We start from the raw sequence: 26,844 nt of genomic DNA on the forward strand, positions 1-26,844 counted from the left end.
CCAGGTAGTCTATTAATCTCTCCCCCCCATCCAGGTAGTATATTAATCTCTCTCCTCATCCAGGTAGTCTATTAATCTCTCTCCCCATCCCATCCAGGTAGTCTATTAATCTCTCCCCATCCCATCCAGGTAGTCTATTAATCTCTCTCCCCATCCAGGTAGTCTATTAATATCTCCCCCCATCCAGGTAGTATATTAATCTCTCTCCCCATCCAGGTAGTCTATTAATCTCTCTCCCCATCCAGGTAGTATATTAATCTCTCTCCTCATCCAGGTAGTCTATTAATCTCTCTCCCCATCCCATCCAGGTAGTCTATTAATCTCTCTCCCCATCCCATCCAGGTAGTCTATTAATCTCTCCTCATCCCATCCAGGTAGTCTATTAATCTCTCTCTCCATCCAGGTAGTATATTAATCTCTCTCCCCATCCCATCCAGGTAGTCTATTAATATCTCCCCCCATCCAGGTAGTATATTAATCTCTCTCCCCATCCAGGTAGTCTATTAATCTCTCTCCCCATCCCATCCAGGTAGTCTATTAATCTCTCTCTCCATCCCATCCAGGTAGTCTATTAATCTCTCTCCCCATCCAGGTAGTCTATTAATCTCTCCCCCCATCCCATCCAGGTAGTCTATTAATCTCTCCCCCCCATCCAGGTAGTCTATTAATCTCCCCCCATCCCATCCAGGTAGTCTATTAATCTCTCTCCCCATCCCATCCAGGTAGTCTATTAATCTCTCTCCCCATCCAGGTAGTCTATTAATCTCTCCCCATCCAGGTAGTCTATTAATCTCCCCCCATCCCATCCAGGTAGTCTATTAATCTCTCCCCCCATCCCATCCAGGTAGTCTATTAATCTCTCCTCCCCATCCAGGTAGTCTATTAATCTCCCCCCATCCCATCCAGGTAGTCTATTAATCTCTCTCCCCATCCCATCCAGGTAGTCTATTAATCTCTCTCCCCATCCAGGTAGTCTATTAATCTCTCCCCCCATCCCATCCAGGTAGTCTATTAATCTCTCCCCCCCATCCAGGTAGTCTATTAATCTCTCCTCATCCCATCCAGGTAGTCTATTAATCTCTCTCCCCATCCCATCCAGGTAGTCTATTAATCTCTCCCCATCCCATCCAGGTAGTCTATTAATCTCTCTCCCCATCCAGGTAGTCTATTAATCTCTCCCCATCCCATCCAGGTAGTCGATTAATCTCTCCCCATCCCATCCAGGTAGTCTATTAATCTCTCTCCCCATCCAGGTAGTCTATTAATCTCTCTCCCCATCCCATCCAGGTAGTCTATTAATCTCTCTCCCCATCCCATCCAGGTAGTCTATTAATCTCTCTCTCCATCCCATCCAGGTAGTCTATTAATCTCTCTCCCCATCCAGGTAGTCTATTATTCTCTCTCCCCATCCAGGTAGTCTATTAATCTCTCTCCCCATCCCATCCAGGTAGTCTATTAATCTCTCTCCATCCAGGTAGTATATTAATCTCTCTCCCCATCCCATCCAGGTAGTCTATTAATCTCTCTCCCCATCCAGGTAGTCTATTAATCTCTCTCCCCATCCAGGTAGTCTATTAATCTCTCTCCTCATCCAGGTAGTCTATTAATCTCTCTCCTCATCCAGGTAGTCTATTAATCTCTCCCCATCCCATCCAGGTAGTCTATTAATCTCTCCCCATCCCATCCAGGTAGTCTATTAATCTCTCTCCCCATCCAGGTAGTCTATTAATCTCTCTCCCCATCCAGGTAGTCTATTAATCTCTCTCCCCATCCAGGTAGTCTATTAATCTCTCCCCCCATCCAGGTAGTCTATTAATCTCTCTCCCCATCCAGGTAGTCTATTAATCTCTCTCTCCATCCAGGTAGTCTATTAATCTCTCTCTCCATCCAGGTAGTCTATTAATCTCTCCCCATCCCATCCAGGTAGTCTATTAATCTCTCTTCATCCCATCCAGGTAGTCTATTAATCTCTCTCCCCATCCCATCCAGGTAGTCTATTAATCTCTCTCTCCATCCAGGTAGTATATTAATCTCTCTCCCCATCCCATCCAGGTAGTCTATTAATCTCTCTCTCCATCCAGGTAGTATATTAATCTCTCTCCCCATCCCATCCAGGTAGTCTATTAATCTCTCACCCCATCCAGGTAGTATATTAATCTCTCTCCCCATCCCATCCAGGTAGTCTATTAATCTCTCATCCCATTCAGGTAGTCTATTAATCTCTCTCCTCATCCCATTCAGGTAGTCTATTAATCTCTCTCCTCATCCCATCCAGGTAGTCTATTAATCTCTCTCCCCATCCCATCCAGGTAGTCTATTAATCTCTCTCCTCATCCCATCCAGGTAGTCTATTAATCTCTCTCCTCATCCCATCCAGGTAGTCTATTAATCTCTCTCCCCATCCCATCCAGGGAGTCTATTAATCTCTCCCCATCCCATCCAGGTAGTCTATTAATCTCTCTCCCCATCCAGGTAGTCTATTAATCTCTCTCTCCATCCAGGTAGTCTATTAATCTCTCTCTCCATCCAGGTAGTCTATTAATCTCTCCCCATCCCATCCAGGTAGTCTATTAATCTCTCTCCCCATCCAGGTAGTCTATTAATCTCTCTCTCCATCCAGGTAGTCTATTCATCTCTCTCCCCATCCCATCCAGGTAGTCTATTAATCTCTCCCCATCCCATCCAGGTAGTCTATTAATCTCTCTCCCCATCCAGGTAGTCTATTAATCTCTCTCTCCATCCAGGTAGTCTATTAATCTCTCTCTCCATCCAGGTAGTCTATTAATCTCTCCCCATCCCATCCAGACAGTCTATTAATCTCTCTTCATCCCATCCAGGTAGTCTATTAATCTCTCTCCCCATCCCATCCAGGTAGTCTATTAATCTCTCTCTCCATCCAGGTAGTATATTAATCTCTCTCCCCATCCCATCCAGGTAGTCTATTAATCTCTCTCTCCATCCAGGTAGTATATTAATCTCTCTCCCCATCCCATTCAGGTAGTCTATTAATCTCTCTCCTCATCCCATCCAGGTAGTCTATTAATCTCTCTCCCCATCCCATCCAGGTAGTCTATTAATCTCTCCCCATCCCATCCAGGTAGTCTATTCATCTCTCTCCCCATCCCATCCAGGTAGTCTATTAATCTCTCCCCATCCCATCCAGGTAGTCTATTAATCTCTCTCCCCATCCAGGTAGTCTATTAATCTCTCCCCCCATCCAGGTAGTCTATTCATCTCTCCCCCCATCCAGGTAGTCTATTCATCTCTCCCCCCATCCCATCCAGGTAGTCTATTAATCTCTCTCCCCATCCAGGTAGTCTATTAATCTCTCCCCCCATCCAGGTAGTCTATTAATCTCTCCCCCCATCCCATCCAGGTAGTCTATTAATCTCTCATCCCATCCAGGTAGTCTATTAATCTCTCTCCCTCCTCCCATTCAGGTAGTCTATTAATCTCTCTCCCCATCCAGGTAGTCTATTAATCTCTCCCCATCCAGGTAGTCTATTAATCTCTCCCCCCATCCAGGTAGTCTATTAATCTCTCTCCCCATCCCATCCAGGTAGTCTATTAATCTCTCTCCCCATCCCATCCAGGTAGTCTATTAATCTCTCTCTCCATCCCATCCAGGTAGTCTATTAATCTCTCTCCCCATCCAGGTAGTCTATTAATCTCTCTCCCCATCCAGGTAGTCTATTCATCTCTCCCCCCATCCAGGTAGTCTATTAATCTCTCCCCATCCCATCCAGGTAGTCTATTAATCTCTCTCCCCATCCAGGTAGTCTATTAATCTCTCTCCCCATCCCATCCAGGTAGTCTATTAATCTCTCTCCCCATCCCATCCAGGTAGTCTATTAATCTCTCCCCCCATCCCATCCAGGTAGTCTATTAATCTCTCTCCCCATCCCATCCAGGTAGTCTATTAATCTCTCTCCCCATCCAGGTAGTCTATTAATCTCTCTCCCCATCCCATCCAGGTAGTCTATTAATCTCTCTCCCCATCCCATCCAGGTAGTCTATTAATCTCTCTCCCCATCCCATCCAGGTAGTCTATTAATCTCTCCCCCCATCCAGGTAGTCTATTAATCTCTCCCCATCCAGGTAGTCTATTAATCTCTCTCCCCATCCAGGTAGTCTATTAATCTCTCCCCATCCCATCCAGGTAGTCTATTAATCTCTCCCCATCCAGGTAGTCTATTAATCTCTCTCCCCATCCAGGTAGTCTATTAATCTCTCCCCATCCAGGTAGTCTATTAATCTCTCTCCCCATCCAGGTAGTCTATTAATCTCTCCCCATCCCATCCAGGTAGTCTATTAATCTCTCTCCCCATCCCATCCAGGTAGTCTATTAATCTCTCCCCATCCAGGTAGTCTATTAATCTCTCTCCCCATCCAGGTAGTCTATTAATATCTCTCCCCATCCAATCCAGGTAGTCTATTAATCTCTCTCCCCATCCAGGTAGTCTATTAATCTCTCCCCATCCCATCCAGGTAGTCTATTAATCTCTCTCCCCATCCCATCCAGGTAGTCTATTAATCTCTCCCCATCCAGGTAGTCTATTAATCTCTCTCCCCATCCAGGTAGTCTATTAATCTCTCTCCCCATCCCATCCAGGTAGTCTATTAATCTCTCCCCATCCAGGTAGTCTATTAATCTCTCTCCCCATCCAGGTAGTCTATTAATCTCTCTCCCCATCCAGGTAGTCTATTAATCTCTCCCCATCCAGGTAGTCTATTAATCTCTCCCCCCATCCAGGTAGTCTATTAATCTCTCCCCATCCAGGTAGTCTATTAATCTCTCTCCATCCCATCCAGGTAGTCTATTAATCTCTCCCCATCCAGGTAGTCTATTAATCTCTCCCCCCATCCCATCCAGGTAGTCTATTAATCTCTCCCCATCCCATCCAGGTAGTCTATTAATCTCTCCCCATCCCATCCAGGTAGTCTATTAATCTCTCTCCCCATCCAGGTAGTCTATTAATCTCTCCCCATGCAGGTAGTCTATTAATCTCTCCCCATCCAGGTAGTCTATTAATCTCTCCCCATCCCATCCAGGTAGTCTATTAATCTCTCTCCCCATCCAGGTAGTCTATTAATCTCCCCCCATCCCATCCAGGTAGTCTATTAATATCACCCCATCCAGGTAGTATATTAATCTCTCTCCCCATCCAGGTAGTCTATTAATCTCTCCCCATCCCATCCAGGTAGTCTATTAATCTCTCTCCCCATCCAGGTAGTCTATTAATCTCTCTCCCCATCCAGGTAGTCTATTAATCTCTCTCCCCATCCAGGTAGTCTATTAATCTCTCCCCATCCCATCCAGGTAGTCTATTAATCTCTCTCCCCATCCAGGTAGTCTATTAATCTCTCTCCCCATCCAGGTAGTCTATTAATCTCTCTCCTCATCCAGGTAGTCTATTAATCTCTCTCCCCATCCAGGTAGTCTATTAATCTCTCTCCCCATCCCATCCAGGTAGTCTATTAATCTCTCCCCCCATCCAGGTAGTCTATTAATCTCTCTCCCCATCCAGGTAGTCTATTAATCTCTCCCCATCCCATCCAGGTAGTCTATTAATCTCTCTCCCCATCCAGGTAGTCTATTAATCTCTCTCCTCATCCAGGTAGTCTATTCATCTCTCTCCCCATCCAGGTAGTCTATTAATCTCTCCCCATCCAGGTAGTCTATTAATCTCTCTCCCCATCCAGGTAGTCTATTAATCTCTCTCCCCATCCCATCCAGGTAGTCTATTAATCTCCCCCCATCCCATCCAGGTAGTCTATTAATCTCTCCCCCCATCCAGGTAGTCTATTAATCTCTCTCCCCATCCAGGTAGTCTATTAATCTCTCCCCATCCCATCCAGGTAGTCTATTAATCTCTCTCCCCATCCAGGTAGTCTATTAATCTCTCTCCCCATCCAGGTAGTCTATTAATCTCTCTCCCCATCCAGGTAGTCTATTAATCTCTCCCCCCATCCAGGTAGTCTATTAATCTCTCCCCATCCAGGTAGTCTATTAATCTCTCCCCATCCCATCCAGGTAGTCTATTAATCTCTCCCCATCCCATCCAGGTAGTCTATTAATCTCTCCCCATCCCATCCAGGTAGTCTATTAATCTCTCCCCATCCCATCCAGGTAGTCTATTAATCTCTCTCCCCATCCAGGTAGTATATTAATCTCTCCCCCCATCCCATCCAGGTAGTCTATTAATCTCTCTCCCCATCCAGGTAGTCTATTAATCTCTCCCCATCCCATCCAGGTAGTCTATTAATCTCTCCCCATCCAGGTAGTATATTAATCTCTCTCCCCATCCAGGTAGTCTATTCATCTCTCCCCATCCCATCCAGGTAGTCTATTAATCTCTCTCCCCATCCAGGTAGTCTATTAATCTCTCCCCATCCCATCCAGGTAGTCTATTAATCTCTCCCCATCCAGGTAGTATATTAATCTCTCTCCCCATCCAGGTAGTATATTAATCTCTCCCCATCCCATCCAGGTAGTCTATTAATCTCTCTCCCCATCCAGGTAGTCTATTAATCTCTCCCCATCCAGGTAGTCTATTAATCTCTCCCCATCCCATCCAGGTAGTCTATTAATCTCTCTCCCCATCCAGGTAGTATATTAATCTCTCTCCCCATCCCATCCAGGTAGTCTATTAATCTCTCTCCCCATCCAGGTAGTATATTAATCTCTCCCCATCCCATCCAGGTAGTCTATTAATCTCTCTCCCCATCCAGGTAGTCTATTAATCTCTCCCCATCCAGGTAGTCTATTAATCTCTCCCCATCCCATCCAGGTAGTCTATTAATCTCTCTCCCCATCCAGGTATTCTATTAATCTCTCTCCCCATCCAGGTAGTCTATTAATCTCTCTCCCCATCCCATCCAGGTAGTCTATTAATCTCTCTCCCCATCCAGGTAGTATATTAATCTCTCTCCCCATCCAGGTAGTCTATTAATCTCTCTCCCCATCCAGGTAGTCTATTAATCTCTCTCCCCATCCAGGTAGTCTATTAATCTCTCCCCCCCTGCCTGGCTCACTCTCTCTCCCTCTCTCCCCCCTGCCCGGCTCTCTCCCTCTCCCCCCCTGCCTGGCTCACTCTCTCTCCCTCTCCCCCCTTGCCTGGCTCACTCTCTCTCCCCCCCTGCCTGGCGCACTCTCTCTCCCTCTCCCCCCCTGCCTGGCTCACTCTCTCTCCCTTTCCCCCCTTGCCTGGCTCACTCTCTCCCTCTCCCCCCCTGCCTGGCTCACTCTCTCCCACCCTGCCTGGCTCTCCCTCTCCCTCTCCCCCCCTGCCTGGCTCTCTCTCTCCCTCTCCCCCCCCTGCCTGGCTCACTCTCTCCCTCTCCCCCCATGCCTGGTGCACTCTCTCTCCCTCTCCCACCCGGCCTGCCTGGCTCACTCTCTCTCCCTCTCCCCCCTGCCTGGCTCACTCCCTCTCCCCCCCTGCCTTGCTCTCTCCCTCTCCCCCCCTGCCTGGCTCACTCTCTCTCCCCTCTGCCTGGCTCACTCTCTCTCCCCCCCTGCCTGGCTCACTCTCTCTCCCTCTCCCCCCCTGCCTGGCTCACTCTCTCTCCCCCCCTGCCTGGCTCACTCTCTCTCCCCCCCCTGCCTGGCTCACTCTCTCTCTCCCTCCCTGCCTGGCTCACTCTCTCTCTCCCTCCCTGCCTGGCTCACTCTCTCCCTCCCTGCCTGGCTCACTCTCTCCCTCCCTGCCTGGCTCACTCCCCCCCCCCCCTAACTGGCTCACTCCCCCCCCCTCCCCCCTGCCTGGCTCACTCTCTCTCTCCCTCCCTGCCTGGCTCACTTTCTCTCTCCCTCTCCCCCCCTGCCTGGCTCACTCTCTCTCCCTCTCCCCCCCTGCCTGGCTCACTCCCTCTCCCCCCCTGCCTGGCTCACTCCCTCTCCCCCCCTGCCTGGCTCACTCCCTCTCCCCCCCTGCCTGGCTCACTCTCTCTCTCCCTCCCTGCCTGGCTCACTCTCTCTCTCCCTCTCCATCCCTGCCTGGCTCTCTCTCCCTCTCCCCCCCTGCCTGGCTCACTTTCTCTCTCCCCCCTGCCTGACTCCCCCCCCCCCCCCCCCTGCCTGGCTCACTCTCTCTCCCTCTCCCCCCCTGCCTGGCTCACTCCCCCCCTGCCTGGCTCACTCTCTCTCCCTCTCCCCCCCTGCCTGGCTCACTCCCCCCCTGCCTGGCTCACTCCCCCCTCCCCCTGCCTGGCTCACTCTCTCTCCCCCCCTGCCTGGCTGGCTCACTCTCTCTCCCCCCCTGCCTGCCTGGCTCACTCTCTCTCCCTCTCCCCCCCTGCCTGTCTGGCTCACTCTCTCTCCCACCCTGCCTGCCTGGCTCACTCTCTCTCCCTCTCCCACCCGGCCTGCCTGGCTCACTCCCTCTCCCACCCGGCCTGCCTGGCTCTCTCCCTCTCCCCCCCTGCCTGGCTCACTCCCTCTCCCCCCCTGCCTGGCTCACTCTCTCTCTCCCTCTCCCCCCTGCCTGACTCACTCTCTTCCCCCCCCCCTGCCTGGCTCACTCTCTCTCCCTCTCCCACCCGGCCTGCCTGGCTCACTCTCTCTCCCTCTCCCACCCGGCCTGCCTGGCTCACTCTCTCTCCCTCTCCCACCCGGCCTGCCTGGCTCACTCTCTCTCCCTCTCCCACCCGGCCTGCCTGGCTCACTCTCACTCTCTCTCCCTCTCCCCCCCTGCCTGGCTCACTCTCTCTCCCTCTCCCCCCCTGCCTGGCTCACTCCCTCTCCCCGGCTCACTCCCCCTGCCTGGCTCACTCCCTCTCCCCCCCTGCCTGGCTCTCTCCCTCTCCCCCCCTGCCTGGCTCACTCCCCCTGCCTGGCTCACTCCCTCCCCCCCCTGCCTGGCTCTGAGGCTAAAACAATGAATTATCTTTGGAAGAGATACGTTTGTTATGAAGCTGGTGTCACATGTATATCAGCTAGTTACATACTCCCTATTATTATTATTATAAGGTGGTGTGCCCATACTTGCAATTCCAGTTTTTCCCATCTTTACAGCCCAGCTGTCGGAGGACGCTGCACCTACAGGAGATAACAGAGCAGCGCTGAGAGAAAGTAAACACGGCTGGCAGGAGGGATTCATCACTGGGACTTTCTACAGATACTTGCCTGTTGATAAAATCTATGGCTTGTGCTTTGAGCTGCTCGGCACTGTGTAAATCCGCCAGGATGAGGGTATCAGCCACGTTCTCCACAGAGAGGCTGTTGCACAGAGCCTCTTCACACATCACCTTTAAACGCTCCAAGGCATACTGGTGGAGAGAGAGGGTGGTTAGGGGTCAGAACGGTCTGAATAGAAGAATAACACAGTCTAACAGTGTACTGGGAGAGAAGAGAATTGACTCTGTACCGTAATACCCTGTATATAGCCTCCACATTGACTCTGTACCGTAACACTGTGTATATAGCCTCCACATTGACTCTGTACCGGTAAACCCTGTATATAGCCTCCACGTTGACTCTGTACCGTAATGCCCTGTATATAGCCTCCACATTGACTCTGTACCATAACACTGTGTATATAGCCTCCACATTGACTCTGTACCGGTACCCCCTGTATATAGCCTCCACATTGACTCTGTACCGGTACCCCCTGTATATAGCCTCTACATTGACTCTGTACCGGTAACCCCTGTATATAGCCTCCACATTGACTCTGTACCGTAATACCCAGTATATAGCCTCCACATTGACTCTGTACCGGTAACCCCTGTATATAGCCTCCACAACGTAATACCCTGTATATAGCCTCTACATTGACTCTGTACCGTAATACCCTGTATATAGCCTCCACATTGACTCTGTACCGTAATACCCTGTATATAGCCTCCACATTGACTCTGTACCGTAAAACCCTGTATATCGACTCTGTACCGTAATACCCTGTAAATTGACTCTGTACCGGTAAACCCTGTATATAGCCTCCACATTGACTCTGTACCGTAAAACCCTGTATATCGACTCTGTACCGTAATACCCTGTATATAGCCTCACATTTACATTTACATTTAAGTCATTTAGCAGACGCTCTTATCCAGAGCGACTTACAAATTGGAAAGTTCATACATATTCATCCTGGTCCCCCCGTGGAGAATGAACCCACAACCCTGGCGTTGCAAGCGCCATGCTCTACCAACTGAGCCACACGGGACCACATCGACTCTGTACCGTAATGCCCTGTATATAGCCTCCACATTGACTCTGTACCATAACACTGTGTATATAGCCTCCACATTGACTCTGTACCGGTAAACCCTGTATATAGCCTCCACATTGACTCTGTACCGGTACCCCCTGTATATAGCCTCCACATTAACTGTGTACCGGTAACCCCAGTATATAGCCTCTACATTGACTCTGTACCGGTAACCCCTGTATATAGCCTCCACATTGACTCTGTACCGTAATACCCAGTATATAGCCTCCACATTGACTCTGTACCGGTAACCCCTGTATATAGCCTCCACAACGTAATACCCTGTATATAGCCTCTACATTGACTCTGTACCGTAATACCCTGTATATAGCCTCCACATTGACTCTGTACCGTAATACCCTGTATATAGCTTCCACATTGACTCTGTACAGTAATACCCTGTATATAGCCTCTACATTGACTCTGTACCGTAATGCCCTGTATATAGCCTCCACATTGACTCTGTACCGTAATACCCTGTATATTGACTCTGTACAGTAATACCCTGTATATAGCCTCCACATTGACTCTGTACCGGTACACCCTGTATATAGCCTCCACATTGACTCTGTACCGTAATACCCTTCTTTTTAGCCCCGCTATTGATATTTTACTGCTGTTCTTAAATTATTCTTATCTCTTATTTTTCTTAAAACTACATTGTTGGTTAAGGGTTGTAAGTCGGCATTTCACTGTAAGGTCTACACCTGTTGTATTCGGCGCATTAAAAAAATAAAAATTGATTTTAGGGTTACAATCATCTTGGCTCCTGGACTCTATCCACGCATTTCAAGGCTGCGTTGAAACAATGACTGGTAAATGATCCAGGACCAGCTCAGTTAATCCCTACCATTGTGACAATGAGTTGTCATAATGCTGCATTAAAAGTACATTATCCTAGGGCGTTGGCAGACACAATGTAAGTAAATTAACTTATGTCCCCCTGAATACCTTTGTTAATCCTACAGCTATTGGATGCAGTAATCATGAGCCGATGAACCAGAGTTACACTGAGGTGGTGTGTCCTAGTAGGAAGACCATTGTTAACACTGAGGTGGTGTGTCCTAGGAGGAAGACCACTGTTAACACTGAGGTGGTGTGTTCTAGTAGGAAGACCACTGAGGTGGTGTGCCCTAGTAGGAAGACCACTGTTAACACTGAGGCGGTGTGTCCTAGGAGTAAGATCACTGTTAACACTGAGGTGGTGTGTCCTAGGAGGAAGACCACTGTTAACACTGAGGTGGTGTCCTAGGAGGAAGACCACTGTTAACACTGAGGCGGTGTGCAATAGTAGCTCACCCTGCACTATCAGCTCCAATGTAAATAACATGAGTAAGTCTACTTATGATAAGTATCCCAGTAAAGCATTAAAACAATCAAGCAACGAGGAAAAGTGCTAAAAAATATCCCATATTAAGAACCAAGGTCTATGAAGTTGAAAACATGCTTGTAACAGACGACATTCATATTCTGACTATCTCTGAAACTCTCTTAGATAACACCTTTGATGATACAGTGGTAGCAATACATGGTTATAACATTTACCGAAAAGACAGAAATGCCAACGGGGATGTGTTGCGGTCTATATTCAGAACCACATTCCTGTAAAGCTTAGAGACGATCTAATGTTAAATACTGTTGAAGTAATATGGCTACAGGTTAATCTGCCTCACCTAAAGCCCATTCTGGTGGGAAGCTGCTATAGACCACCAAGTGCTAACAGTCAGTATCTGGATAATATGTGTGAAATGCTTGATAATGTATGTGATATCAACAGAGAGGTATATTTTCTGGGTGATTTAAATATTGACTGGCTTTCATCAAGCTGCCCACTCAAGAAAAAGCTTCAAACTGTAACCAGTGCCTGCAACCTGGTTCAGGTCATCAGTCAACCTACCAGGGTCGTTACAAACAGCACAGGAATTAAATCCTGTATTAATCACATCTTTACTAATGCTGCAGAAATTAGCTATAGTAGCCATATCTAGGCCTAATATAGTGTATAAGAGGTCATACAATAAGTTTTATAATGATTCATATGTTGATGATGTATAGAATATTTGCTGGTCTGTGGTGTGTAATGAGGAGCAACCAGACGCTGCTGGTCTGTGGTGTGTAATGAGGAGCAACCAGACGCTGCACTTGACACATTTATGAAACTACTTATTCCAGTTACTAATAAGCACGCGACCCAATGACTGTAAAAACTGTTAAATCCCTGTGGATTGATGAGGAATTGAAAAATGGAATGGTTGAGAGGGACGAGGCAAAAGGTATGGCAAATAAGTCTGGCTGCCCAACTGATTGGCAAACATACTGCAAATTAAGAAATCATGTGACAAAACTGAATAAAAATAAACTATAGTATGAAACAAAGACTGATAGTAAAAAGCTTTTTCTTAAATTACATTTTGGGAAAAAAGCCAACTCAGCTCCATCATTCATTGAATCAGATGGCTCAATGAATCAGACGGCTCATTGAATCAGATGGCTCATTGAATCAGATGGCTCATTGAATCAGATAGCTCATTCATCACAAAGACCACTGATATTACCAACTACTTTCATGACTTTTCCATTGGCAAGATAAGCAAACTTAGGGATGACATGTCAGCAACAAACGCTGACACTACACATCCAAGTATATCTGACCAAATTACTTTGAATTCCGTAAAGTGAGAGTGGAAGAGGTATTGTCTATCAGCAATGACAAGCCACCAGGGTCTGACAACTTGGATGGAAAATTACTGAGGATAATAGCAGACGATATTGCCACTCCTATTTGCCACATCTTCAATTTAAACCTACTAGAGACTGTGTGCCCTCAGGCCTGGAGGGAAGCTAAAGTCATTCTGCTACCTAAGAATAGAAAAAGCCCCCTTTACTGGCTCAAATCAGCCTGTTACCAATCCTTCGTACACTTCTGGGGAAAAATGGTGTTTGACCAGATACAATGCTATTTCACAGTAAACAAATTGACAACAGACTTTCAGCACGCTTCTAGAGAAGGACAATCAACAAGCACAGCACAGCACTTACACAAATGACTGATGATTGGCTGAGAAAAATTGATGATAAAAAGATTGTGGGGACTGTCTTGTTAGACTTCAAATCAAATTGTATTTGTCACGCGCCGAATACAACAGGTGTAGACCTTACAGTGAAATGCTTACTTACAACCCTTAACCAACAATGAAGTTTTAAGAAAAATACCTAAAAAAGTAAGAGTTAAGAAAAACAAATAATTAAAGAGCAGCAGTAAATAACAATAGTGGGGCTATATACAGGGAATTACGGTACAGAGTCAATGTGGAGGCTATATACAGGGTGTTACGGTACAGAGTCAATGTGGAAGCTATATACAGGGGGTTACGGTACAGAGTCAATGTGGAGGCTATATACAGGGTGTTACGGTACAGAGTCAATGTGGAGGCTATATACAGGGTATTACGGTACAGCGTCAATGTGGAAGCTATATACAGGGGGTACGGTACAGAGTCAATGTGGAGGCTATATACAGGGTATTACGGTACAGAGTCAATGTGGAGGCTATATACAGGGTGTACTGGTACATAGTCAATGTGGAGGCTATATACAGGGTATTACGGTACAGATTCAATGTGGAGGCTATATACAGGGTGTACCGGTACAGAGTCAATGTGGAGGCTATATACACGGTGTTACGGTACAGATTCAATGTGGAGGCTATATACAGGGTGTTACGGTACAGAGTCAATGTGGAGGCTACATACAGGGTGTTACGGTACAGAGTCAATGTGGAGGCTATATACAGCGTGTACCGGTACAGAGTCAATGTGGAGGCTATATACAGGGGGTACCGGTACAGAGTCAATGTGGAGGCTATATACAGGGTATTACGGTACAGAGTCAATGTGGAGCCTATATACAGGGTGTACCGGTACAGAGTCAATGTGGAGGCTATATACAGGGTATACCGGTACAGAGTCAATGTGGAGGCTATATACAGGGTGTACCGGTACAGAGTCAATGTGGAGGCTATATACAGGGTATTACGGTACAGAGTCAATGTGGAGGCTATATACAGGGTGTACCGGTACAGAGTCAATGTGGAGACTATATACAGGGTGTTACGGTACAGAGTCAATGTGGAGACTATATACAGGGTATACCAGTACAGAGTCAATGTGGAGGCTATATACAGGGTGTACCGGTACAGAGTCAATGTGGAGACTATATACAGGGTGTTACGGTACAGAGTCAATGTGGAGGCTATATACAGGGGGTACCGGTACAGAGTCAATGTGGAGGCTATATACAGGGTGTACCGGTACAGAGTCAATGTGGAGGCTATATACAGGGTATTACGGTACAGAGTCAATGTGGAAGAGCGTCTGCTAAATGACTTAAATGTAAATGTAAATGGAAGCTATATACAGGGTATTACGGTACAGATTCAATGTGGAGGCTATATACAGGGTGTTACGGTACAGAGTCAATGTGGAAGCTATATACAGGGTATTACGGTACAGAGTCAATGTGGAGGCTATATACAGGGTATTACGGTACAGAGTCAATGTGGAGGCTATATACAGGGTGTACCGGTACAGAGTCAATGTGGAGGCTATATACAGGGTGTACCGGTACAGAGTCAATGTGGAGGCTATATACAGGGTGTACCGGTACAGAGTCAATGTGGAGGCTATATACAGGGTGTACCGGTACAGAGTCAATGTGGAGGATATATACAGGGTGTACCGGTACAGAGTCAATGTGGAGGCTATATACAGGGTATTACGGTACAGATTCAATGTGGAGGCTATATACAGGGTGTACCAGTACAGAGTCAATGTGGAGGCTATATACAGGGTGTTATGGTACAGAGTCAACGTGGAGGCTATATACAGGGTGTTACGGTACAGAGTCAATGTGGAGGCTATATAAAGGGTATTACGGTACAGAGTCAATGTGGAGGCTATATACAGGGTGTACCGGTACAGAGTCAATGTGGAGGCTATATACAGGGTGTTACGGTACAGAGTCAATGTGGAAGCTATATACAGGGGGTACCGGTACAGAGTCAATGTGGATGCTATATACAGGGGGTACCGGTACAGTCAATGTGGAGGCTATATACAGGGTATTACGGTACAGAGTCAAGGTGGAGGCTATATACAGGGTGTTACGGTACAGAGTCAATGTGGAGGCTATATACAGGGTGTTACGGTACAGAGTCAATGTGGAGGCTACATACAGGGTGTTACGGTACAGAGTCAATGTGGAGGCTATATACAGGGTGTACCGGTACAGAGTCAATGTGGAGGCTATATACAGGGGGTACCGGTACAGAGTCAATGTGGAGGCTATATACAGGGTATACCAGTACAGAGTCAATGTGGAGGCTATATACAGGGTGTACCGGTACAGAGTCAATGTGGAGACTATATACAGGGTGTTACGGTACAGAGTCAATGTGGAGGCTATATACAGGGGGTACCGGTACAGAGTCAATGTGGAGGCTATATACAGGGTGTACCGGTACAGAGTCAATGTGGAGGCTATATACAGGGTATTACGGTACAGAGTCAATGTGGAAGAGCGTCTGCTAAATGACTTAAATGTAAATGTAAATGGAAGCTATATACAGGGTATTACGGTACAGATTCAATGTGGAGGCTATATACAGGGTGTTACGGTACAGAGTCAATGTGGAAGCTATATACAGGGTATTACGGTACAGAGTCAATGTGGAGGCTATATACAGGGTATTACGGTACAGAGTCAATGTGGAGGCTATATACAGGGTGTACCGGTACAGAGTCAATGTGGAGGCTATATACAGGGTGTACCGGTACAGAGTCAATGTGGAGGCTATATACAGGGTGTACCGGTACAGAGTCAATGTGGAGGCTATATACAGGGTGTACCGGTACAGAGTCAATGTGGAGGCTATATACAGGGTGTACCGGTACAGAGTCAATGTGGAGGCTATATACAGGGTATTACGGTACAGATTCAATGTGGAGGCTATATACAGGGTGTACCAGTACAGAGTCAATGTGGAGGCTATATACAGGGTGTTATGGTACAGAGTCAACGTGGAGGCTATATACAGGGTGTTACGGTACAGAGTCAATGTGGAGGCTATATAAAGGGTATTACGGTACAGAGTCAATGTGGAGGCTATATACAGGGTGTACCGGTACAGAGTCAATGTGGAGGCTATATACAGGGTGTTACGGTACAGAGTCAATGTGGAAGCTATATACAGGGGGTACCGGTACAGAGTCAATGTGGAGGCTATATACAGGGGGTACCGGTACAGTCAATGTGGAGGCTATATACAGGGTATTACGGTACAGAGTCAAGGTGGAGGCTATATACAGGGTGTTACGGTACAGAGTCAATGTGGAGGCTATATACAGGGTGTTACGGTACAGAGTCAATGTGGAGGCTACATACAGGGTGTTACGGTACAGAGTCAATGTGGAGGCTATATACAGGGTGTACCGGTACAGAGTCAATGTGGAGGCTATATACAGGGGGTACCGGTACAGAGTCAATGTGGAGGCTATATACAGGGTATTACGGTACAGATTCAATGTGGAGGCTATATACAGGGTGTACCGGTACAGAGTCAATGTGGAGGCTATATACAATGTGTACCGGTACAGAGTCAATGTGGAAGCTATATACAGGATGTTACGGTACAGAGTCAATGTGGAGGCTATATACAGGGTGTACCGGTACAGAGTCAATGTTGAGGCTATATACAGGGTGTTACGGTACAGAGTTAATGTGGAGACTATATACAGGGGGTACCGGTACGGAGTCAATGTGGAGGCTATATACAGGGAGTACCGGTACAGAGTCAATGTGGAGGCTATATACAGGGGTTACCGGTACAGAGTCAATGTGGAGGCTATATACAGGGGGTACCGGTACAGAGTCAATGTGGATGCTATATACAGGGTATTACGGTACAGAGTCAATGTGGAGGCTATATACAGGGGGTAATGAGTTAATGTGCGGGGCACCGGTGTAGAGGTAATATGTACATGTCGGTAGAGTAAAGAGGGAAGAGTAGCTAATGGGGATCCCTAATAAACCCCAGGAAGAGTAGCTAATGGGGAACCCTAATAAACCCCAGGAAGAGTAGCTAATGGGGATCCCTAATAAACCCCAGGAAGAGTAGCTAATGGGGATCCCTAATAACCCCCAGGAAGAGTAGCTAATGGGGATCCCTAATAAACCCCAGGAAGAGTAGCTAATGGGGAATCCTAGTAAACCCCAGGAAGAGTAGCTAATGGGGATCCCTAATAAACCCCAGGAAGAGTAGCTAATGGGGATCCCTAATAAACCCCAGGAAGAGTAGCTAATGGGCATCCCTAATAAACCCCAGGAAGAGTAGCTAATGGGGATCCCTAATAAACCCCAGGAAGAGTAGCTAATGGGCATCCCTAATAAACCCCAGGAAGAGTAGCTAATGGGGATCCCTAATAAACCCCAGGAAGAGTAGCTAATGGGGATCCCTAATAAACCCCAGGAAGAGTAGCTAATGGGGATCCCTAATAAACCCCAGGAAGAGTAGCTAATGGGGATCCCTAATAAACCCCAGGAAGAGTAGCTAATGGGCATCCCTAATAAACCCCAGGAAGAGTAGCTAATGGGGATCCCTAATAAACCCCAGGAAGAGTAGCTAATGGGGATCCCTAATAAACCCCAGGAAGAGTAGCTAATGGGCATCCCTAATAAACCCCAGGAAGAGTAGCTAATGGGGATCCCTAATAAACCCCAGGAAGAGTAGCTAATGGGCATCCCTAATAAACCCCAGGAAGAGTAGCTAATGGGGATCCCTAATAAACCCCAGGAAGAGTAGCTAATGGGCATCCCTAATAAACCCCAGGAAGAGTAGCTAATGGGCATCCCTAATAAACCCCAGGAAGAGTAGCTAATGGGCATCCCTAATAAACCCCAGGAAGAGTAGCTAATGGGGATCCCTAATAAACCCCAGGAAGAGAAGCTAATGGGGATCCCTAATAAACCCCAGGAAGAGTAGCTAATGGGCATCCCTAATAAACCCCAGGAAGAGTAGCTAATGGGCATCCCTAATAAACCCCAGGAAGAGTAGCTAATGGGGATCCCTAATAAACCCCAGGAAGAGTAGCTAATGGGCATCCCTAATAAACCCCAGGAAGAGTAGCTAATGGGGATCCCTAATAAACCCCAGGAAGAGTAGCTAATGGGCATCCCTAATAAACCCCAGGAAGAGTAGCTAATGGGCATCCCTAATAAACCCCAGGAAGAGTAGCTAATGGGGATCCCTAATAAACCCCAGGAAGAGTAGCTAATGGGGATCCCTAATAACCCCCAGGAAGAGTAGCTAATGGGGATCTCTAATAAACCCCAGGAAGAGTAGCTAATGGGGATCCCTAATAAACCCCAGGAAGAGTAGCTAATGGGGATCTCTAATAAACCCCAGGAAGAGTCGCTAATGGGGATCCCTAATAAACCCCAGGAAGAGTAGCTAATGGGGACCCCTAATAAACCCCAGGAAGAGTAGCTAATGGGGATCCCTAATAAACCCCAGGAAGAGTAGCTAATGGGCATCCCTAATAAACCCCAGGAAGAGTAGCTAATGGGGATCCCTAATAAACCCCAGGAAGAGTAGCTAATGGGGATCCCTAATAAACCCCAGGAAGAGTAGCTAATGGGGATCCCTAATAAACCCCAGGAAGAGTAGCTAATGGGGATCCCTAATAAACCCCAGGAAGAGTAGCTAATGGGCATCCCTAATAACCCCCAGGAAGAGTAGCTAATGGGCATCCCTAATAAACCCCAGGAAGAGTAGCTAATGGGGATCCCTAATAAACCCCAGGAAGAGTAGCTAATGGGGATCCCTAATAAACCCCAGGAAGAGTAGCTAATGGGGATCCCTAATAAACCCCAGGAAGAGTAGCTAATGGGCATCCCTAATAACCCCCAGGAAGAGTAGCCCTAATAAATACAAATACACCATCTCCCCATAACAGTACAGGATAGTGGGAAAGAAGCACGGCACAGAACGTAGGGTTACAGTCTCCTCACGTAATTCAAGCTCTGACACTATGACTTACTTTGTCAGCAGCTGCCAGCAGGTTGTCGGCCATCTTGTCCAGGTTGGGAGCTTTCCCTGTGTAGATGAATCCCATCATCTCCTTAAACACGTCTGGCTCCACATCACTGATGTCCACACGGTTCTGAGACAGGACAATAGTGTGTTTGAAATCCCTGTGTCTACTATGTGGAGTAAAGCGGTAGTATCTTTCATCTCTGGAACGGTCATTCCGGTCAAATAAAAAAGGTCAATAAAACTAGACCCACCTTTTTACTCTCCTCCATCTCATGTTCAAACATGGCGTTAAAGACGGGGGATCTTGCTGTCAATCAAAGACAACAACATCAGTAAGATTCGAGGCAAAAACCCCATAACATATTAACACATTTTCATGTTGCAGCTACTGGCAATATTCAATTAGGGTCAGGGGATTAAAACCCAGGTGCTGCTGGACGGAGAGAGTGAGGGAGAGGAGGGCTACGGTCAGGGGTTAGAAACCAGGTACTGCTGGACGGAGAGTAAGGGAGATAGCCAGAGGGAGGGGAGGGATACGGTCAGGGGTTAGAAACCAGGTACTGCTGGACGGAGAGTAAGGGAGATAGCCAGAGGGAGGGGAGGGATACGGTCAGGGGTTAGAAACCAGGTACTGCTGGACGGAGAGTAAGGGAGATAGCCAGAGGGAGGGGAGGGATACGGTCAGGGGTTAGAAACCAGGTACTGCTGGACGGAGAGTAAGGGAGATAGCCAGAGGGAGGGGAGGGATACGGTCAGGGGTTAGAAACCAGGTACTGCTGGACGGAGAGTAAGGGAGATAGCCAGAGGGAGGGGAGGGATACGGTCAGGGGTTAGAAACCAGGTACTGCTGGACGGAGAGTAAGGGAGATAGCCAGAGGGAGGGGAGGGATACGGTCAGGGGTTAGAAACCAGGTACTGCTGGACGGAGAGTAAGGGAGATAGCCAGAGGGAGGGGAGGGCTAAGGTCAGGGGTTAGAAACCAGGTGCTGCTGGACGGAGAGTAAGGGAGATAGCCAGAGGGAGGGGAGGGCTACGGTCAGGGGTTAGAAACCAGGTACTGCTGGACGGAGAGTAAGGGAGATAGCCAGAGGGAGGGGAGGGCTACGGTCAGGGGTTAGAAACCAGGTACTGCTGGACGGAGAGTAAGGGAGATAGCCAGAGGGAGGGGAGGGCTACGGTCAGGGGTTAGAAACCAGGTACTGCTGGACGGAGAGTAAGGGAGATAGCCAGAGGGAGGGGAGGGCTACGGTCAGGGGTTAGAAACCAGGTACTGCTGGACGGAGAGTAAGGGAGATAGCCAGAGGGAGGGGAGGGCTACGGTCAGGGGTTAGAAACCAGGTACTGCTGGACGGAGAGTAAGGGAGATAGCCAGAGGGAGGGGAGGGCTAAGGTCAGGGGTTAGAAACCAGGTGCTGCTGGACGGAGAGTAAGGGAGATAGCCAGAGGGAGGGGAGGGCTACGGTCAGGGGTTAGAAACCAGGTACTGCTGGACGGAGAGTAAGGGAGATAGCCAGAGGGAGGGGAGGGCTACGGTCAGGGGTTAGAAACCAGGTACTGCTGGACGGAGAGTAAGGGAGATAGCCAGAGGGAGGGGAGGGCTACGGTCAGGGGTTAGAAACCAGGTACTGCTGGACGGAGAGTAAGGGAGATAGCCAGAGGGAGGGGAGGGCTACGGTCAGGGGTTAGAAACCAGGTACTGCTGGACGGAGAGTAAGGGAGATAGCCAGAGGGAGGGGAGGGCTACGGTCAGGGGTTAGAAACCAGGTACTGCTGGACGGAGAGTAAGGGAGATAGCCAGAGGGAGGGGAGGGCTAAGGTCAGGGGATTAAAACCCAGGTGCTGCTGGACGGAGAGAGTAAGGGAGATAGCCAGAGGGAGGGGAGGGCTAAGGTCAGGGATTAGAAACCAGGTGCTGCTGGACGGAGAGTAAGGGAGATAGCCAGAGGGAGGGGAGGGCTACGGTCAGGGGATTAAAACCCAGGTGCTGCTGGACGGAGAGAGTAAGGGAGATAGCCAGAGGGAGGGGAGGGCTAAGGTCAGGGATTAGAAACCAGGTGCTGCTGGACGGAGAGTAAGGGAGATAGCCAGAGGGAGGGGAGGGCTACGGTCAGGGGTTAGAAACCAGGTACTGCTGGACAGAGAGTAAGGGAGATAGCCAGAGGGAGGGGAGGGCTACGGTCAGGGGTTAGAAACCAGGTACTGCTGGACGGAGAGTAAGGGAGATAGCCAGAGGGAGGGGAGGGCTAAGGTCAGGGATTAGAAACCAGGTGCTGCTGGACGGAGAGTAAGGGAGATAGCCAGAGGGAGGGGAGGGCTACGGTCAGGGGTTAGAAACCAGGTACTGCTGGACGGAGAGTAAGGGAGATAGCCAGAGGGAGGGGAGGGCTACGGTCAGGGGTTAGAAACCAGGTACTGCTGGACGGAGAGTAAGGGAGATAGCCAGAGGGAGGGGGGGGCTAAGGTCAGGGGTTAGAAACCAGGTACTGCTGGACGGAGAGTAAGGGAGATAGCCAGAGGGAGGGGAGGGCTACGGTCAGGGGTTAGAAACCAGGTACTGCTGGACGGAGAGTAAGGGAGATAGCCAGAGGGAGGGGAGGGCTACGGTCAGGGGTTAGAAACCAGGTACTGCTGGACGGAGAGTAAGGGAGATAGCCAGAGGGAGGGGAGGGCTACGGTCAGGGGTTAGAAACCAGGTACTGCTGGACGGAGAGAGTAAGGGAGATAGCCAGAGGGAGGGGAGGGCTAAGGTCAGGGGTTAGAAACCAGGTACTGCTGGACGGAGAGTAAGGGAGATAGCCAGAGGGAGGGGAGGGCTACGGTCAGGGGTTAGAAACCAGGTACTGCTGGACGGAGAGTAAGGGAGATAGCCAGAGGGAGGGGAGGGCTACGGTCAGGGGTTAGAAACCAGGTACTGCTGGACGGAGAGTAAGGGAGATAGCCAGAGGGAGGGGAGGGCTAAGGTCAGGGGATTAAAACCCAGGTGCTGCTGGACGGAGAGAGTAAGGGAGATAGCCAGAGGGAGGGGAGGGCTAAGGTCAGGGATTAGAAACCAGGTGCTGCTGGATGGAGAGTAAGGGAGATAGCCAGAGGGAGGGGAGGGCTAAGGTCAGGGGTTAGAAACCAGGTACTGCTGGACGGAGAGTAAGGGAGATAGCCAGAGGGAGGGGAGGGCTACGGTCAGGGGATTAAAACCCAGGTGCTGCTGGACGGAGAGAGTAAGGGAGATAGCCAGAGGGAGGGGAGGGCTAAGGTCAGGGATTAGAAACCAGGTGCTGCTGGACGGAGAGTAAGGGAGATAGCCAGAGGGAGGGGAGGGCTACGGTCAGGGGTTAGAAACCAGGTACTGCTGGACAGAGAGTAAGGGAGATAGCCAGAGGGAGGGGAGGGCTACGGTCAGGGGTTAGAAACCAGGTACTGCTGGACGGAGAGTAAGGGAGATAGCCAGAGGGAGGGGGGGGCTAAGGTCAGGGGATTAAAACCCAGGTGCTGCTGGACGGAGAGAGTAAGGGAGATAGCCAGAGGGAGGGGAGGGCTAAGGTCAGGGATTAGAAACCAGGTGCTGCTGGACGGAGAGTAAGGGAGATAGCCAGAGGGAGGGGAGGGCTACGGTCAGGGGTTAGAAACCAGGTACTGCTGGACAGAGAGTAAGGGAGATAGCCAGAGGGAGGGGAGGGCTACGGTCAGGGGTTAGAAACCAGGTACTGCTGGACGGAGAGTAAGGGAGATAGCCAGAGGGAGGGGGGGGCTAAGGTCAGGGGTTAGAAACCAGGTACTGCTGGACGGAGAGTAAGGGAGATAGCCAGAGGGAGGGGAGGGCTACGGTCAGGGGTTAGAAACCAGGTACTGCTGGACGGAGAGTAAGGGAGATAGCCAGAGGGAGGGGAGGGCTACGGTCAGGGGTTAGAAACCAGGTACTGCTGGACGGAGAGTAAGGGAGATAGCCAGAGGGAGGGGAGGGCTACGGTCAGGGGTTAGAAACCAGGTACTGCTGGACGGAGAGAGTAAGGGAGATAGCCAGAGGGAGGGGAGGGCTAAGGTCAGGGGTTAGAAACCAGGTACTGCTGGACGGAGAGTAAGGGAGATAGCCAGAGGGAGGGGAGGGCGACGGTCAGGGGTTAGAAACCAGGTACTGCTGGACGGAGAGTAAGGGAGATAGCCAGAGGGAGGGGAGGGCTACGGTCAGGGGTTAGAAACCAGGTACTGCTGGACGGAGAGTAAGGGAGATAGCCAGAGGGAGGGGAGGGCTAAGGTCAGGGGATTAAAACCCAGGTGCTGCTGGACGGAGAGAGTAAGGGAGATAGCCAGAGGGAGGGGAGGGCTAAGGTCAGGGATTAGAAACCAGGTGCTGCTGGATGGAGAGTAAGGGAGATAGCCAGAGGGAGGGGAGGGCTAAGGTCAGGGGTTAGAAACCAGGTACTGCTGGACGGAGAGTAAGGGAGATAGCCAGAGGGAGGGGAGGGCTACGGTCAGGGGTTAGAAACCAGGTACTGCTGGACGGAGAGTAAGGGAGATAGCCAGAGGGAGGGGAGGGCTACGGTCAGGGGTTAGAAACCAGGTACTGCTGGACGGAGAGTAAGGGAGATAGCCAGAGGGAGGGGAGGGCTAAGGTCAGGGGTTAGAAACCAGGTACTGCTGGACGGAGAGTAAGGGAGATAGCCAGAGGGAGGGGAGGGCTACGGTCAGGGGTTAGAAACCAGGTACTGCTGAAAGGAGAGTAAGGGAGATAGCCAGAGGGAGGGGAGGGCTACGGTCAGGGGTTAGAAACCAGGTACTGCTGGACGGAGAGTAAGGGAGATAGCCAGAAGGAGGGGAGGGCTACGGTCAGGGGTTAGAAACCAGGTACTGCTGGACGGAGAGTAAGGGAGATAGCCAGAGGGAGGGGAGGGCTAAGGTCAGGGGATTAAAACCCAGGTGCTGCTGGACGGAGAGAGTAAGGGAGATAGCCAGAGGGAGGGGAGGGCGAAGGTCAGGGATTAGAAACCAGGTGCTGCTGGATGGAGAGTAAGGGAGATAGCCAGAGGGAGGGGAGGGCTAAGGTCAGGGGTTAGAAACCAGGTACTGCTGGACGGAGAGTAAGGGAGATAGCCAGAGGGAGGGGAGGGCTACGGTCAGGGGTTAGAAACCAGGTACTGCTGGACGGAGAGTAAGGGAGATAGCCAGAGGGAGGGGAGGGCTAAGGTCAGGGGATTAAAACCCAGGTGCTGCTGGACGGAGAGAGTAAGGGAGATAGCCAGAGGGAGGGGAGGGCTAAGGTCAGGGATTAGAAACCAGGTGCTGCTGGACGGAGAGTAAGGGAGATAGCCAGAGGGAGGGGAGGGCTACGGTCAGGGGTTAGAAACCAGGTACTGCTGGACGGAGAGTAAGGGAGATAGCCAGAGGGAGGGGAGGGCTACGGTCAGGGGTTAGAAACCAGGTACTGCTGGACGGAGAGTAAGGGAGATAGCCAGAGGGAGGGGAGGGCTACGGTCAGGGGTTAGAAACCAGGTACTGCTGGACGGAGAGTAAGGGAGATAGCCAGAGGGAGGGGAGGGCTACGGTCAGGGGTTAGAAACCAGGTACTGCTGGACGGAGAGTAAGGGAGATAGCCAGAGGGAGGGGAGGGCTACGGTCAGGGGTTAGAAACCAGGTACTGCTGGACGGAGAGTAAGGGAGATAGCCAGAGGGAGGGGAGGGCTAAGGTCAGGGGTTAGAAACCAGGTACTGCTGGACGGAGAGTAAGGGAGATAGCCAGAGGGAGGGGAGGGCTACGGTCAGGGGTTAGAAACCAGGTACTGCTGGACGGAGAGTAAGGGAGATAGCCAGAGGGAGGGGAGAGCTACGGTCAGGGGTTAGAAACCAGGTACTGCTGGACGGAGAGTAAGGGAGATAGCCAGAGGGAGGGGAGGGCTAAGGTCAGGGATTAGAAACCAGGTGCTGCTGGACGGAGAGTAAGGGAGATAGCCAGAGGGAGGGGAGGGCTAAGGTCAGGGGTTAGAAACCAGGTGCTGCTGGACGGAGAGTAAGGGAGATAACCAGAGGGAGGGGAGGGCTACGGTCAGGGGTTAGAAACCAGGTGCTGCTGGACGGAGAGAGTAAGGGAGATAGCCAGAGGGAGGGGAGGGCTAAGGTCAGGTGTTAGAAACCAGGTACTGCTGGACGGAGAGTAAGGGAGATAGCCAGAGGGAGGGGAGGGCTACGGTCAGGGGTTAGAAACCAGGTACTGCTGGACGGAGAGTAAGGGAGATAACCAGAGGGAGGGGAGGGCTACGGTCAGGGGTTAGAAACCAGGTGCTGCTGGACGGAGAGAGTAAGGGAGATAGCCAGAGGGAGGGGAGGGCTACGGTCAGGGGTTAGAAACCAGGTACTGCTGGACGGAGAGTAAGGGAGATAGCCAGAGGGAGGGGAGGGCTACGGTCAGGGGTTAGAAACCAGGTACTGCTGGACGGAGAGTAAGGGAGATAGCCAGAGAGGAGGGGAGGGCTAAGGTCAGGGGTTAGAAACCAGGTGCTGCTGGACGGAGAGTAAGGGAGATAGCCAGAGGGAGGGGAGGGCTAAGGTCAGGGGATTAGAACCCAGGTACTGCTGGACGGAGAGAGTAAGGGAGATAGCCAGAGGGAGGGGAGGGCTAAGGTCAGGTGTTAGAAACCAGGTACTGCTGGACGGAGAGTAAGGGAGATAGCCAGAGGGAGAGGAGGGCTAAGGTCAGGGGTTAGAAACCAGGTACTGCTGGACGGAGAGTAAGGGAGATAGCCAGAGGGAGGGGAGGGCTACGGTCAGGGGTTAGAAACCAGGTACTGCTGGACGGAGAGTAAGGGAGATAGCCAGAGGGAGGGGAGGGCTAAGGTCAGGGGTTAGAAACCAGGTGCTGCTGGACGGAGAGTAAGGGAGATAGCCAGAGGGAGGGGAGGGCTAAGGTCAGGGGATTAGAACCCAGGTACTGCTGGACGGAGAGTAAGGGAGATAGCCAGAGGGAGGGGAGGGCTACGGTCAGGTGTTAGAAACCAGGTACTGCTGGACGGAGAGTAAGGGAGATAGCCAGAGGGAGGGGAGGGCTACGGTCAGGGGTTAGAAACCAGGTACTGCTGGACGGAGAGTAAGGGAGATAGCCAGAGGGAGGGGAGGGCTACGGTCAGGGGTTAGAAACCAGGTACTGCTGGACGGAGAGTAAGGGAGATAGCCAGAGGGAGGGGAGGGCTAAGGTCAGGGGTTAGAAACCAGGTACTGCTGGACGGAGAGTAAGGGAGATAGCCAGAGGGAGGGGAGGGCTACGGTCAGGGGTTAGAAACCAGGTACTGCTGGACGGAGAGTAAGGGAGATAGCCAGAGGGAGGGGAGAGCTACGGTCAGGGGTTAGAAACCAGGTACTGCTGGACGGAGAGTAAGGGAGATAGCCAGAGGGAGGGGAGGGCTAAGGTCAGGGATTAGAAACCAGGTGCTGCTGGACGGAGAGTAAGGGAGATAGCCAGAGGGAGGGGAGGGCTAAGGTCAGGGGTTAGAAACCAGGTGCTGCTGGACGGAGAGTAAGGGAGATAACCAGAGGGAGGGGAGGGCTACGGTCAGG

General features: G+C 50.1%; 1 protein-coding gene across 2 annotated transcripts in view; it reads right to left on the reverse strand.

Annotated features, from left to right (window-relative positions):
- The window catches only part of LOC139539136 (speckle-type POZ protein-like A), a 195,715-nt gene that overhangs the window by 13,967 nt on the left and 154,904 nt on the right, over positions 1–26,844 (reverse strand). For both annotated transcript variants that reach the window (XM_071341943.1, XM_071341944.1), the window contains 4 exons: positions 19,557–19,612; positions 19,310–19,432; positions 9,128–9,270; positions 8,987–9,040 (listed from right to left, as the gene is read on the reverse strand). In XM_071341943.1, coding sequence (XP_071198044.1) covers positions 8,987–9,040; positions 9,128–9,270; positions 19,310–19,432; positions 19,557–19,612 — 376 coding nt within the window. The remainder of the gene's footprint in view (positions 1–8,986; positions 9,041–9,127; positions 9,271–19,309; positions 19,433–19,556; positions 19,613–26,844) is intronic.

This window comes from Salvelinus alpinus, chromosome 14 (genome assembly GCF_045679555.1).
Source record: "Salvelinus alpinus chromosome 14, SLU_Salpinus.1, whole genome shotgun sequence".
Classification (NCBI taxonomy): domain Eukaryota; kingdom Metazoa; phylum Chordata; class Actinopteri; order Salmoniformes; family Salmonidae; genus Salvelinus; species Salvelinus alpinus.